General features: G+C 44.1%; 1 protein-coding gene across 3 annotated transcripts in view; it reads left to right on the forward strand.

Moving 5' to 3' along the window:
* phc2b (polyhomeotic homolog 2b (Drosophila)) overlaps positions 1 to 14409 on the forward strand; it is a 31119-nt gene extending 16710 nt beyond the window's left edge. For all 3 annotated transcript variants that reach the window (XM_056437774.1, XM_056437775.1, XM_056437773.1), the window contains exons 8-15: positions 3017 to 3309; positions 4923 to 5220; positions 8583 to 8800; positions 10138 to 10267; positions 10537 to 10642; positions 10773 to 10887; positions 11469 to 11790; positions 12242 to 14409. In XM_056437774.1, the coding sequence (XP_056293749.1) occupies positions 3017 to 3309; positions 4923 to 5220; positions 8583 to 8800; positions 10138 to 10267; positions 10537 to 10642; positions 10773 to 10887; positions 11469 to 11790; positions 12242 to 12396 (1637 nt within the window). In that variant the 3' untranslated portion in view covers positions 12397 to 14409. The remainder of the gene's footprint in view (positions 1 to 3016; positions 3310 to 4922; positions 5221 to 8582; positions 8801 to 10137; positions 10268 to 10536; positions 10643 to 10772; positions 10888 to 11468; positions 11791 to 12241) is intronic.
* The last annotated feature ends 1403 nt before the right edge of the window (positions 14410 to 15812 follow it).

Consider the following 15812-nt stretch of genomic DNA (forward strand, 5'->3'; position numbering starts at 1 on the left):
TAGCTGAAGGAAACCAGTGATTTTCAAATTCACCCTGTCCATAATAACCGTACATTTATTTAGTCAATATAATTAGGCTTTGTGTCGAATTAAACTATATTTTGCATTGGTTCAATTTGAGGAAATTATGTGTAATTCATAAGTAGTTCCATAATTATTTCTGTCAATTGGAGCATTTAGTTTGAGCTACATACATCTCACATGTGTCTCCCTTAATGGGCTGTGCTAGTCTAACTTGGCCTGCATTGCTCGCATTAATACGATAGTCTAAATAATGACGAGATACTCTAAAAATCTCACTCTCTGAGTCATATTTACTAGATAACCTCATTTCTTTGCTCATAATCTGAAGACTTGATGGCAAGAAATACCTGGGAAACACGATGGAAAAATAAGAAACCAATAAAGAGGTTCAACGTATTGTTATTTTTTAAAGTCTCCAATCTCCCCAAAAGCCCTGAAGATTAAAAGACCAGATCTGCACACACACAGTCTGTCTCTGTGTATTCATGTCGTGGCGATCAGTTGCCAATTTCATGTGTGAAAAAAAAAAAAATGTTAAATGAAAACACACAATTCAACTTTATGCAAAATGTAATGTCCACTAAGAATCCTCCTTATCTTTTGGTTCGAAAATAAACATTCAGCATTTCACTTCACCTCCTTTTTGTTCTGAAAAGTGTGTGTATGTGTGTGTGTGGGAACTCTGTGGTTTTCCAGGGTCTGGTACTCCTAACACATCAGGAACGTACAACGTCCTCAACCGCGGGACATTGCGCAACAACACGCAGCTGGAGTAAAGGATCCACGCACATTCATTACTTTGGGGGCGTGGAGGCCGCTGCCACATACTGAATATTGTATGTGTGTGTGGGTGGTTGGGGGGGGGGGGGGGCTGAGTCATTCCAGTCCTTAATCCTTAAGACCTTGTGGAGAATAGCATTTTATTGAATTCCCCCGCCTCCTTCCAAGACTTCTCTCTGTTCCTCATTAGGGGCTTGAGAAAGTGATCAGGATTCACAGGGGCGGCCGGCGTCAGACCCTGTTATTGTCCTCCTGATTGGTTTACAGATACAATGCAATAACTGTCCCTGTCCTCGACATATTCTGCTTTAGCTTTTGCCTGAGTTTATATCCTTTTTTATTATTATTTTTAATTCATTTATTTTATTTATTTTAATTATTTTATTTTATTTATTTGTTAATTTATTTTTCAGTTTCATTGAACAAAAAAGAACGCAACAAAACATTGTATAGGACAAAAAGAAAAACTTTTTAAAAAGAAAGAAAAGATTTTATATTTCCATGTCAATTTATTAAAACTAAACTAAAATAAGACCCCGGGCCAGATTCCTAAGTCAAATTATTCATGACAGAAACAACAGTTTAAAAATAAACATATATAGATATATATAGTTTAATATGCAAATTACTAGCGCAGAAGCAAAACAGCGAAGCTGATGTTCTTATCACCTGAAACATTTAATCCTGATGCCTTGTGAGCAACACGCTGCAGGATGTCTCATCTCATCTCTCTTTCATCCCGCTCTGAATATTGTAAATGTGGCCGACACGAGTTTTCTTCTCGACGTGTGGGAAAAAAAGAAGTAAAAACACACTTCTCAGCAGATCCTGAGGACGAGCCACATGCTGGATGGACTCGTCGATGTGTTCCACAGCCTGTGGTTGATGCCTCACAGGGAAACTTTTTAAACCAGATGGACTCCGGCCCACATGGAACATCATGAAAAGAACAGCGGGCGGAGAAAAGGAGGGGGGGGGGATTGGAGACAAAAGTCGACGTACTCCATCTACTTCCACGCTTGGGTTTCCGAAGGGGCTTCGTCGGCGTCACCGAGCACACCTCCGCGCTCACATGACTCACACGGCAGAAGCCGCGCGTGCCTCTCCTCGTTTGGGCTGCAGTGGAAAAAAGAAACGAGTCAGCAGATTCTCAGTGTTTCTCCCGGTGGGGAAGGGGGACGCTTAAAACGCGCTCTTTTGTGCAGACGTCTACTTTTCTTCATTTTTTATTTTTTTGCCGACTTAAAGATATTTCTGAGTTACCGTAATGGAGGACGATACTGCGGCTTGAAGTAGGAGTGTGCAGCTATTTAACTCTATTGCTTCTGTCCCTCCTGGAGAGGGATCCTCCTCTCTTCCCTTTTATTCTCCTGAAAGTCTTTTTGGGGGGAGTTGTTCCTGATCCGATGTGAGGTCAAAGGTCAGGGAAGTCGCATGTGTACAGACTGTAAAGGTCTCTGAAGCTAATTTGTAATTTGTGATATAGGACTGTACAAAATAAACTGAATTGAAAAATGTAACGATTACTTCATATAGTTTGACGACTTGTTGGGTCTGAAAATCCCCCAAAAAGGGTTAGAGATTCAAAAGTGACGTTTTACAATTGCTCACCGAGCAACAGTCGAAGAGGCCAACGATCAACCGGTGATTATGACATAAGACGGAGGAACGCAGGAAGTAAAGCAAGAACCACATAGAAGTTGAATGAATCACCCAATTCATTAAACATCTCATCAAATACTATCAAACACAAAATGATGAAACTTTGTCAATAGCATCGTAGTAAATTAGGCCAAACATTACGATTTATATCATTATTATAATATTTCAAATCTCTTATTCATATATAAAGCCAGAATATAGAAATAATGACCACATGCCATATGTGTGCAGTACATCAAAATCTGAATCCAATCTGTTCATGGCAACTAAAGTAACGAGTAAATCGTATTCATCAGTTTAAAACCATGATATGCTCTTTTACAGAGGGTGGGGACAGTATTCAGACCCCCTTTAAAATGTCCACTCTTTGTCTCTTTGCAGCCATTTGCTAAAATCTAAAAAGTTGATTTTATTTCTCATTAATGTTCACTCGGCGCCCCATCTTGACCGAAAAAAACAGAAATGTAGAAATTTTTGCATATGTATAAAAAAAGAAAAACTGAAATATCACACGGTCATAAGTCTTCATCGTCCCGTCCCTGTGTTCCAGCATACACGCAGGTCCAGCCCCACTCCCTGGTGCAGCAGCAGCAGTTCGTGGTCCACCAGAGTCCGGCCTCCCCGAGGGCCGCGGGCCAGCTGCTGCAGACCGCCTCCATTCAACCGTTGCAGCACCCGGTGCCCGTTCTGACCAAACCGGCGCCGCACCAGCCCTCCATGCCCAGCCAGCAGGCCACCATCTTCCACTCCACCGTCAGCCCCCACGGCGTCCACTCCTGCCTCAACCACGCCAAAGCTCAGCCCGTCCAGCTCACCGCCATCAACCTGCAAATACAACCGACGGTGAGTTCAGCTACGGTACCCCCCCCCCCCCTCGGGTTTTGCCAAGTTAATGTCTGTGTTGGAGCTATTTAATTTGACTTTTGTATTTGGGTTTTATTGTAAAGTAATATTGATTGTTTATTGCTTATTACCTTCGCATTGAAAATGCGGAAGGTTATGTTTTGATCGCTGTGTATTTATTTATTTATTTGTATACATGTTATTCGCATAACTCAAAAAGTATTAAACCGAATCGCATGAAATTTGGTGGGATGATTGGTTATTATCCGGGGACCATTTGATTAGATTTTGGGATCGATCGGGTCAAAGGTCAAGGACAAGGTCATGAAAATGCCAAAATCTTATTTTTACCATCGCACGGTCAGTTTTTATCCAATTGTCATGCAACTAATGCCAAAATGTTCATAATTTAATGCACAATCTTGTGATATGCGAAGGTATGCGCTCTACTGAGTGCCCGTTCTAGTTTAGGTTATATTTTGGTATGTTAGTTGTTTTTTATGATAGTTGTAGTTTAGTTTAATATATTTAGTTTTAGGTTCACTGATTGGGTAACACTGGGCACCTGTGGTTATATGAAGAGGTGTATAGGCACAGGACCAGCATGCACCAGGGTGGCCAATGTTTTTTTTTACCACAGCACAGGGAAGTGTCAACATTTTGTTTGTTCTTTATTTTTTGGTTTAAGAAATAAATTATCAAAATAATAACAGGCGGAAATGGACAGTACTTTCTTTTGCATGCGTCAACACCAAAACCCACGGAGCATCAGTGGCGGTTTGATTTATATTTGTGTTTGATTTCCGACGACAAATGGCCACTACAGTCTGCCTTTTAGATTCAGTTCATTTATTTGGGGAACTCTGTGTCGCCGCGGCGTTCTCTCCCGCTCTGAACGGAAAGCGCGTGAACTGGGATCCGAAGGATTTGTCCTCACGCTCGCCGTGTGGCTCCAGCGATGCTCCGTGGTCGGTTGCTCCACTTTGCGTTGCCATGTAAACCATCGTGGTTCCATTTGGTCATCCCCTGACTTTTTTTTTCCCGTGCATTGACCATCGCGGCCCTGAGTAACGGCGTCTCAACGCCTGTTGGATACCCACTCAGAACATTAGCGCATTGCTTTGGGGACTCCCAGACTTGAGAGCTGTACACTCATATCGTCTTATGGAACAACTATTTATTTTATTTGGGAATGCTTGAGAAAATCAGTGGATTTTTCATTCTACAGAAAACCATTTCTCATATATTTAGAGGATATAGGTATATGAGGGTTTCCAGTAACCGTTTGATGTGATTTAATTGTTTCTGTCCACCATTAGTTCCTAATGCGCCGTGACTTCCTGTCCTACTCAGCGTCTGAACTGCTCACACTCTCCTTGTTTTGTTCCAACACCCACCGAATTAAACTCCTCTCCAAGACATATATACATGTTGGGGGGGGGGAGAAAAAAACCCAGGAATCTTCTCTCTGGGATTTCTGGTGTAATATTTTCCCACTGGCGTGATGTGTTTCCACTGGTGTGATATTTTCCAAGCCTAATGGTCTTCCAGTGACATTAAAAGCTCTAACGGGATCTCTCACGCTCTCCCTTCGTCTCCTCCTCACATCGCAGGCCGCCCGAGGACTGGTCCAGGACACTAAAGATAAGCCAACGTCGCTGGTGGTCAGGGAGACGTGTCCAGCCACGCAACAACAACAACAACAGCAACAACAACAACAGCAGCAGCAACAGCTACAACAGCAGCAGTTACAGCAGCTCCAGCAGCAACAACAACAACAGCTTCAGCAACAGCTACAACTGCAGCAGCAACAACAACAACAACAACAACCGGCGCCTTCGCCACCGCAACCCTCCAAGCCCGTGGAGCAGCCCAAGGTCGCCGCAGCCGCTCCGGCCGCCCAGCCACAAGGTAACGGCCGACCCGGCGCGCTTCCCCCCGCCGCCAAATTAGAGTTCTCGAAACGTTTTCCGAGGCAGACTTTTTTTAAACGAGCCGGCGGGGATGAGAAGCAGGTGGAGGAGAATCGATGCCGGCGATGACTTGTAATTCAGAGCGCGCCGCGTTCCACCGCTCTCGGTCTCTTGTTACCTTCGCATTGAAAATGCGGAAGGTTATGTCTTGAGCGCCATTTGTTTGTTTGTTTGTTTGTATGCGTGTTACTCGCATAACTAAAAAAGTATTAAACCGAATCGCATGAAATTTGGTGGGATGATTGGTTATTATCCGGGGACCATTTGATTAGATTTTGGGATCGATCGGGTCAAAGGTCAAGGTCATGAAAAGATAAAAATCTTCTTTTTACCACAGCACGGTCAATTTCTATCCAATTGGCATGCAGCTAATGCCAACATGTTCATAATTCAATGCCCAACCTTGTGATATGCGAAGGTATGCGCTCTACCGAGTGCCCGTTCTAGTTGTTGTTGTTTTCTCCTGAGTTTGAGGCCGATAACCCCCCCCCCCCCCCCCCCCTGTGCGACGCGTGCTTTTGTGACGGCCGCTCGGGAAGAATCGGCGTCTGAACTTCGGAGCAGCGGCTTTGCAACGTTGGTTGACTCTAAAGTGATTTATTTATTTGCTTTAGCTTCAAAAAGCTTTCACGGCGCGAGAAAATAGCCGAATTAATATTCGTCGGTATTCACCGGTCACGTGTTGTCGGCCAGGCGATTTGGATGAAGGCGAGCGAGTCGGTCGTGCCGAGCGGGCCGCTCCGCTCTTCCTGCTCGGCACCAAATTATTTGGGCGTATATTTTTTTTCTCACTGTTGACACGGATCAGTTTCTATGGCGATGATTCTCCTAAATGGTTGGAAATGGAAACATTTGTGAAACATTGTGTGGACCACAGATTGAAGCTTTATGGGTGTGATGCTCACCGACCACCAGAGAGGGAAACTATGTCTGCTCCTCCGGCTGCAGCCGAGGACGACGACAGGCCTCAAGCTTTTTATCCTCTTTTTTTTTTTACTTTCGGAAAATTTAACAAAAGCATATCGAGTATTTGAGCTTTCCGACTTCAGACACGCTGTCGCTTCTCTTTCAAGTATTTAATGGGTCATTTAGAGGAGCGGCCGATCCTTATTGAACCGTAAACACGCTGCAGACGACTGCAGGCCGCAGCCCGCTAGGGCAGGGGCGTCAAATTCATTTTCAGCATCATGGCCGCCCTCTTAAAGGGCCGGATGTACAAACTACTGTCGAACATGTTGTTAAATAACTCGCTTTGCATTTGATTATCGTTTATTTGAGTGTAGAAATAAGAACATTTCTCCAATACTATAACATATATCCATTTAATTTGAGACATTCAAAATAAAAGCACAGGATATTTTTCTCGGATTCCTTTAAAAAAAAAGGTGATCACGTGTCTTTCAAGCCGGCAGGGGGCCGCATAAAATGACGTGACACCTGTGCACGAGGGCATCGAAGGCTGAGAGTCTGTGACGTCACGTCTTTGGTATCTTTTCTGGGTATTTGGAGGTTTTAAGTTGTGCTCAGACGAACATTAATTAGCGCTGCGAGCAGCAACACGGCCTCTTTATTCATGTGAGGGAAACAGGATATTGCTGCTGCTGTTTACCTCACGATCATCACAACAAAAGCATCATACACCTCCCTGTTAATTAATATGCAGATATTCAATGCATCTTACAAGGAGTGGTACTTGGCCTTGTGTGTAGTTCAAGGTCTCCGGGCAGGGGTCCCACACGTCACTTTTATTGTGGCGGTCAATATTTTTGGGGCACCAGGCAGTTCCCTTAATAATCCATGCTGCAAACTCATTGGTCTGTTATCAAACTGGACTTCCTGGATTGTATTTATTATAATGCAGAATGGCACATTTTTTGTATTATTGGATTGAATTATTGATGCAAAAATGTGTAAACTGGTAAACGGTGGAACTAATTCCAACTACGTACATATACACTGTAGTGCCCCCGTTACCTGTTTAACGTGGGCCACGACTGGCTGCTCATTGTCGAAGGTTTAGACGCGTTTTTAGTAAGACCAAGAGTCCCGATAATTTGTCCTGTGGTTTTATTAACAATCATTAAGTTCAGACATTACCTACAGACCTGGCTCACATTCAGACGGTCAAAAACTGTTAGGTCTCGTCAATCAGCAACACCTGGCCTCCCACTTCACCTCATAAAGTAGAGATAAACAACACCTTAAAGCAAACTTGCCCCACCTAGTGGTGGGAGGTCCAAAGTTACAAAAACATAAGAAAATGGCTCCTACATACACTATATATACATTTATTTATAGACTAAGATATAATTGGACATTTGCAAGATAGCCAGCTGATAATCTATAATATTACATCATTGTTCATTTATGTTACGTGTTATTAATCTGAATCTGAGCCTCAAACTGTCCGTGCAGTACTTGTGTGTGTGTGTGTGTGTGTTTGTGTGTGGCGGCGGCTTTAAATGCATTCTAGTTGTCCGGGTGGAGGGAGTCGCTGGGGCTGAATTACAACCAGAACCTGGAGACCCTGTTCTCCTCTCGTGGGAGGAACCGGGGAGGCGGGCTCGGGTCTAAAAGCTGCAGCTCACAAAACACAACCTCAAACAGCAGCTGCTGCAGGTCGGTGTGTGTGTGGCGGATCACAACAACAACAAACCGGGCATGTTTTCTCTGTGAACACAGCGGAAGTTGGTAAGAGATCTCATTCACGTTGCGCGTTTACTTCAGCTTCGTGATTATTGATCCGTGGCCCGTTGTGGATCTGCTGCTTGTTATCTATCGTCTTCTCACTCGATAAGCTTCTATTAGACCAGTGAGGTCATCGAGACGCACAGGTGGATGACTGGATCCTGACGTGATGATGACTCTGTGGTGTTGGAAAAAAAAAAGTGGATGTGCCGAGTTGAGGTGGATTTACCGTCTTTAATTTGTGCATTGATTTGATTAAGGATTGATGTCATGAACTATTCTTGTTATTGGTTTTAATATTGTTTATTTTGACCTCTAAAATGGCAGAAAATGAATTATACTGACGAGCTCAAGGCTATGTCTTTGAATGTGTCGTTATGTTTAATTTATCTCCACAAATATTTAATTTACCGTCACAAATGACAAGCGGTAACATTTGAGAAGTCGGATTTAAAAACTGTATTTATTATTTATTTATTTCATTCAAAGATTGAATCTGACATTAAAGCTGCCGATTGTTTCCCACATTAATCGCCTATGAAATATCACAAGAGCAATGAATGACTAATCGATCAACCGTCTGACTTTGTGTTCTCCCCCCTCGGTTCACAGCGGGCACCGGGGCCTCCACCAAGAGGGCGAGCGCCGCGCCGGGGCCCCCGGCTCCGGCCATGACCTCGGGGACCGAGAGCGAGGCGCCCACCGTGACCGGCAGCGCGCCGCACAACGGGGAGAGCAAGCCGCCGCAGGCCGTCGTCAAGCCCCAGGTCCTCACGCACGTCATCGAGGGCTTCGTCATCCAGGAGGGAGCCGAGCCGTTCCCCGTGTGTGTGAGTGTGTGTGCGCGCGCAAGAGAGACTCGATAAACAACCCGCAGCCGGCGCGCGCCCGCGCTCTCCAGTGTGCTCGCCCTGCGGGGACCACAGATCCCTCCGCCACGACCAACGGCTCACAGCCGCGGTGTGATTCGGTCACCTTTCTCACGGCTTAAAAAATAGAGAAGAAATCTGTCACCTGGCTTAAAATGAATGTAACGCGATTGTTTATCTGATGTTTATCGTCCAATCTTTATTATAATCACACACAAAGTGCAACCTTCCACCAAAAAAAATTCCTCGTTTGTTTGTGAAAAAAACATTCTTTTTTAATATAAAAACCTGTGATTCTTCTCTGAACAAAGTGACATGAGCGCGCTGTTGTTCCTCACCCGAGGGTTCACCGCCCCCTACTGGCCATGTGTTGTAACTGCTAGTCTTTAAAGGCAGTATAAAGGTATCAACATTACAAAGACATTGAAATGGTACTTTTAACTGTGGTTAATGTTTAATAAGGGAGTTAATGTTGTATTGATTGTTGGTGTTTATATATTCTATTAATTAATTATGTGTTTATTCTTTAATTACCCAGACGAACAGTCCAAAAACCTTTTCGTCGTTTCATTTTAAATGATATTAAACAGAGCAAAGCAGAGCGTATTCACCGTTTAACCCTTGTGTTACCTTAGGGTCATTTTGACCCGAATCAATATTACACCCTCCCCCCGCCTTAGGATTAATTTGACCCCATTCAATGTTTAATGTCGGTGTTCTTTCGGTAGTCAACAAACAAACATAAAGTGCCTCACACTTAAACTTGGAAAACAATATTAATTCTAATCATTTTCTGGAGATTTTAATTGCTGGCGTCAAATTGAACCCAAAGGGTAAAATATGTTAGTAACTATAAAGGTAACAGGAGGGTGAAACATTGAATCGGGTCAAAATGACCCAAAGGCAACACAAGGGTTAAGATGCTATAGACATTCACTCCCATCTGTTCTTGATTTATTGACTATCACAATTGTTGCAGATACACTTTCTGCTGCTTAACCAATTGCTTCAGCACTCTTGGAAGCACATTTCCTCCTTTGCCAACATCGTCTCCAGTCGTTATTTAATTATAAAGACTGATTATAAAAATGTCTATTTTATGGCTATTATCGAGGAGATGGATTAATATTGTATTCCCATATAGGACGTCTAGGAAGTCTTTGCACTTAAATGAGCCGTTGTGAAGTTTTGGTTTTGCAGTCGTTTACGTGAAGCTGTAATTTGAGTCGCAGCTTCCGTTTCTTCCTCCCGGAGCTTTGCTGCCACCGTCTTTCTAAATATCTTCTTCCGGTCACCAGGTGGAGCGTCTGCCGATTCTTATGGACAGCCCGAGGAAGCTGGATCACCAGCTCTCCTCGGACCCCGACAGAACCCCCGTCAGCAACGCAGCCAACAGCGACTCTGAGCCCGAGGACATGAACCTGCCGGGTGAGACACGCGAGAATGAAATATCATCGCCCGGTTGCGTATGAAACCGTTTTTTCCGAGACTTGTGAAATATGCGAATAAAACTAAATAATGACACGCACACAGTTCCTGCTCCAAAGAATCTGTTGTTGTTGTTAGATACAGACCTGACGAGACCTGTGACATCATAATTACACCTTACAAACCAACCTGCTCAATGAAGTTGCTCCTCTCTGGCTTTTTAACACTTTTAATGTGAAAATGTTGTCTCTTTTTCTCTCTCGCTCCAGAAAAAGAGCAAGAGCCCAAGCTGACGTGTGAATACTGCGGCTGGGTGGACTTCGCCTTCACGTTCAAAGGCTCCAAAAGGTTCTGCTCCATGGTGTGTGCGAAGAGGCAAGTCACCCTTTTTCTTTTAGGTAGGGGGAGGGGGGGGGGTCGGTTTTTTTTCTTCTTCACGTTGAAACGACTTCGTCACGGGAACAAAAGGAAAACTCATCGTGGATTTTGTTGTTGTTGTCGGCAGGTACAACGTCGGCTGCACGAAGCGGATCGGCCTCTTCCGCCCGGAGAGGAATAAACCGACGAGCCGCTGGCGGAGAAGATCTCCGGGCCGCTCCAGCGTAGAGGCGAAGAAGCAGGTACACACACACACACACACACACACACACACACACACACACGTAAAGCTTCCTCATCTGATGCTGCTTCCAATGCACTTTTCACGCCTCGTGCTTTTTTTTTCATGAACTCTGATGGTTTGTGCCTGTGCCCAATTATCTCCTTCATTCTTGAATTGGCGATTGAGTATTCTTTGAAGCGTCGATGGAGATTTTTCCCGCCGACATCTGAAGCATCTGGATCCGCCTCTCCCCTTGAAACGGCGAGATGTGAAATGACAGTTTTACGACGCAGTCGGGCAGTTCGAAACGACGCTGAATAACGATGCTCGCTGGAGAACAATCTTTATACGCTGTTGCAGCCAAGATCTTTTGAGTTATGTAACGGTTGAAGGAGTGTGTGGGGGGGGGGGGAGGGGGTGCTTTGGGTTAAGAAGTGAGTTTTTCAATCCAGAGGGTCCAGCTCCCGGCGACGTGACAGCCACTGGTATCGGTCAAACATCCCCATCCAGTCCCCGCATGGGTCAAGGGGGTCACTGGAAGCCACCGCACGTTCTAAATCTCGGTTCTCACGCCGCGCCCCTCCGTCTCTCGCCCCTCAGAAGCGGACCCCCTCGCCGCGGCAGGCCCAGGGCGGCTCCGTGTCCTCGCCGCACCCCTCGCAGCCCAGCCAGGAGGAGTCCAGCCCGTGCTCGGACATGTCCAGCTACGAGGAGCCGCCGTCGTCGCCCCTGTCGGCGGCCAGCTCGGGGGCCCCGGCCCCGCCCCCGGCTCAGGTCCCCGCCCACCGGCATCCGAGCAGCAGGGCCTCCGAGCGGGACGGCGGCGTCCGAGACGCGCCGTCGCCCTGCCGCCGCTTCGTCCCCAACGACCCCGCCAAGTGGAACGTGGGAGAGGTTTACGACTTCATCCGCTCGCTGCCAGGTCAGAGACAGAGACGCATCCCGTTTCCTTTTCTCGGTTGTATAGAGACCCGTACTCGCCCATCGATACGCTCGTCAGTTCTTTTTGATTATTTTCACACAAAGAAACTCGGTTCTATTTCTTCCTGTTGCACTTTATTTTCCTGGACACTTTAACCTGCTGGAAATTCACTTTGGTCACTGCCTTATATTCAGTATTTTAGAATTAGTATTTAGTGTTGTTTTAGTGTTTTATTTGTATCTTTTATTTGTATTAATGCTCTAATTTGCACCCACTGCTGTGATCCTGAAATTTCCCCACTGTGGGAATAATAAAGGAACATCTAATCTTATCTCATCTTCTCTTGTCTTACCTCATCTTCTTTTATCTTATCTTATCTTCTCTCATCTTATCTCATCTTGTCTCATCATCTCTTAACTTGTCTTAACTCCTCCCCCTGCTGTCCGTGCAGGTTGTCAGGAGATCGCGGACGAGTTCCGCTCCCAGGAGATCGACGGGCAGGCGCTGCTCCTGCTGAAGGAGGACCACCTCATGAACACCATGAACATTAAACTGGGCCCGGCGCTCAAGATCTTCGCTCGCATCAACATGCTCAAAGACTCGTAGCGTTTGGAAGTGCGTGTGTGTGCGTGTGTGTGTGTGTGTGTGTGTGCGTGTGTGTGTGTGTGAGAGAGAAGAACTAAATTACGACCGCTCCTCATAATAATGCCGACTATACATCACAGTCCCGACTGCACGACGGCCACGCCCCCTCCTTTCAGATCGCACTCTAGACGGCACTCGTATTCGCCGGCGTCCGCTCCATGATGTGATGATTGTTCTCTTCATCTTCTACAGGGCTAATGGAGGTTGTTGTTGTTGTTGTTGTTGTTCGTAGAGTTGCAGCTCGAGCACCGGAAGCTTTTTAGTCTGCCTTTTTTTTTAATGACGTGCACTCGCCGCGAGGTCCGTGCCATATTCCAAAATGTCGATTCTCACATTGAAGCGAGGGATCCTAACCCTTCTTCCCGTTTGCTTTGACGAGGAGCAGCTGGCGGGTCGGACCGAGCCGCCGGATGGAGCTGTTGGCCGTTTGCTGTGTTGTGTGTCAACAGCAGGAAATCTCACCGTGTAAAATGTGTGTTTTCTGTTTTGAAAAGTACAAATATGGGAAGATTACAACAACAACAAAATTTAAATTATGTTTACATGTCGCGACACGGCGGCCATTTTTCCTCTACTCTTCGAATATACATATTCAAAATTAGAATATTCGACGGCAGCCCCAAAGTGCACGCACAACACATTGCATGGACTGCAGGGCATTTCTTTTGACCCGAGACGCGCAGGGTCGTGAACTTATTACGCATTTTAAGGTCTTCTCGTAACGAGGGCAGAACTTTTTTCGAGAACGAGAGCGCTTATTAACGCCAGGTGAGGATGCTACGGCCTTTATTAAACGTCACCCAGATTAACACGTCTAGTGGAGACTCCTTGATTAAAATCTCGGATTTCGGCCAGTGTAGGAACAAATAAAAGCTAAACTAGAACGGGCATATCACAAGATTGGGGATTGAATTATGAACATTTTGGCATTAGTTGCATGCCAATTGGATACAAATTGACGCTATGGTAAAAAGAAGATTTTGACCTTTTCGTGACCTTGACATTTGAACCGATCGATCCCAAAATCTAATCAAATGGTCCCTGGATAATAACCAATCATCCCACTAAATTGCATGCGATTCGGTTTAATACTTTTTGACTTATGCGAATAACACGCACGCATACAAATACACGGCGATCAAAACATTACCTTCCGCATTTTCAGCGCGAAGGTAACGAGGCTGAAAGAACGCGTGGAGCCAACGTGCACTACGGCTCGGCTCCGCCTGAATGAATCATGACATCATCAGAGGGGTTTTTAGTCTGCGTGAATGACAGAGAGCCCCTTCTCTCCGTATATGTGGCTAGATTACGCCTTTTCCTCACAGTAAGACTCGCAGCTCTTCGACCCAAAGCACAGTTTCTCCTGCGACGTCCATCTCACTTTGACGGAGGAACGCTCCAGTTTTTCACCTCTCGATTTAAACGATTGATTTTTTTTTCAAAAGGATCTACGAGATGGCGACCTTGATTTCCCGTCTCCGTTTAACGGGGAGACACTTAAGTTATCGGAGGGACAGTTTGGGCGCGCCGCACTCTTCGCCCGGCCCGACTTTTGGCACTTATTTTCCTTTTTATTTTTATTTGCTTCGACGTTACGAGACACTCCGCTTGGAGTGAGAGCGGAAATTGTGCGGCGACGCAAAACGAGTGTAACGCGTACTCAGCGGCTCGGTCCAGACCGGAGCTAAGTGTGAGGCTGTTTTCTTTTTAAGTTATCCTTTTTATTTTACAACAGAAATTTAACTGCGTTGAATATTTTCAAATATGCAAATGTGACATATCATCGCCTGGGAGTTGTTTGTTATTATAATAATTGTGTCTCATGAAATATGTTTAAATCTATTTGTGTTTTGTGGCTGTGATGGAAGATGAACCTTGTTCTTTTCAGATTAGGTTTTTTGTCAAATGCTTGTATTTATCAAAACAAGTTTGTTACACAACATTTTGCATTTATAAATAATTTGCAATAGATTTCTGTCTTTGGATTTTTTTTTTGCGTCCGTGTGAAAGAAAGTCTTTTCTCAAAGGCAGTAAAGGTTTGTAAAAAAATTAACTTAAAATCCAAACTTCCTGGTATATCTAGAAAGGTTTGGATGTTTATTTAAATACTTGTGAGTATATTCCACCCATGTGTGGGTTATAGACGGGTGTGTGCTCATCCTCTGCAGTTGTAATGTACATCTCTTCTGTCTCATAGGAAACAGGACATTTCCAGATGTTACACACATAACCGTCTCATATGATGGGGGGTGGGGGGGTTAAAATGTTCACTCTTTGTTTCATTGCAGCCGTTTACTAAGATCAAAAAAGTTAATTTAATTTCTCATCAATGTACACTCGGTACCCCATCTTGACAGAAAAAAACAGGGTCTGAATACTTATGCTCATGTGATATTTAATTTTGTCTTTTTGAATAAATTTGCAAAGAAATTCTTCATTTCTGTTTTTTTATGAGAAAAATAAAATGATCTTTTGGGATTTTAGCAAATGGCTGCAATGAAACAGAGTGAACATTTTAAAGGGGTCTGAATACTTTCCGTACCCTCTGTAAATTACAAGTAAAAGCTGTGACGGAGCCCCCCCCCCCCCCTTTTTATTCATCACAGTGGTGTAAATAAGGTGAGCTCCACATGAATGAACTGCCTTGAGACTGAAGCAGTGGACATTTATACTGACCTGCTCCTCTACAGCAAAGGAAATCAACTGCTGTCGGCATTCAACGGACATTTACGGACATTTGACTATTTGGGATTTTCCAGTCTTTGAGAATTGCGTGAACACGGCACTTACCTGAATATATATATAGGAATTTGAGCTTGTATATTAAAGATGCAACTATGTTCCTTTCTACTGTTGATATTATATGTTCATGCTGCTTATTGCAAAGGTTTGATAACTGCTAAAAGTTTTTCTTTTGTAAATTAATTTAAGAAATATAGCTTATGATATCAGTCAGGTAGCTTCACGGAGACGAGTCCCTGGAAAAAGTGAAAACGTTTAGATCTACTAATTCTTTTTAAATACAATTTTATTAAAAGAAATGTAGAATATGAAAATATTATATGGAAACTAGTCGTCATTTAAGCATAACATTTGAATGAATTAGCTAATGGTATTAGATTAATTGCTTCAACAGCTAAAGAGTAGCCCAAGAGATTAATTGATGGCTAAAAGAAATGGATAATTTGTTCAAAGATAATATATATATATATGGAAATGTTTACTAAAATAAATGGGAAATTTGTTCAAACATAATTATATATATGTATATATAAATGTATATATATATACAAATATATGTATATATATATATATATGATGACTAACCTGAAGGCCAAGAGAAAGGAAACTGCTCCTCATGTAGGAGAGATGGA

The sequence above is a fragment of the Pseudoliparis swirei genome, chromosome 18 (genome assembly GCF_029220125.1).
Source record: "Pseudoliparis swirei isolate HS2019 ecotype Mariana Trench chromosome 18, NWPU_hadal_v1, whole genome shotgun sequence".
NCBI lineage: Eukaryota > Metazoa > Chordata > Actinopteri > Perciformes > Liparidae > Pseudoliparis > Pseudoliparis swirei.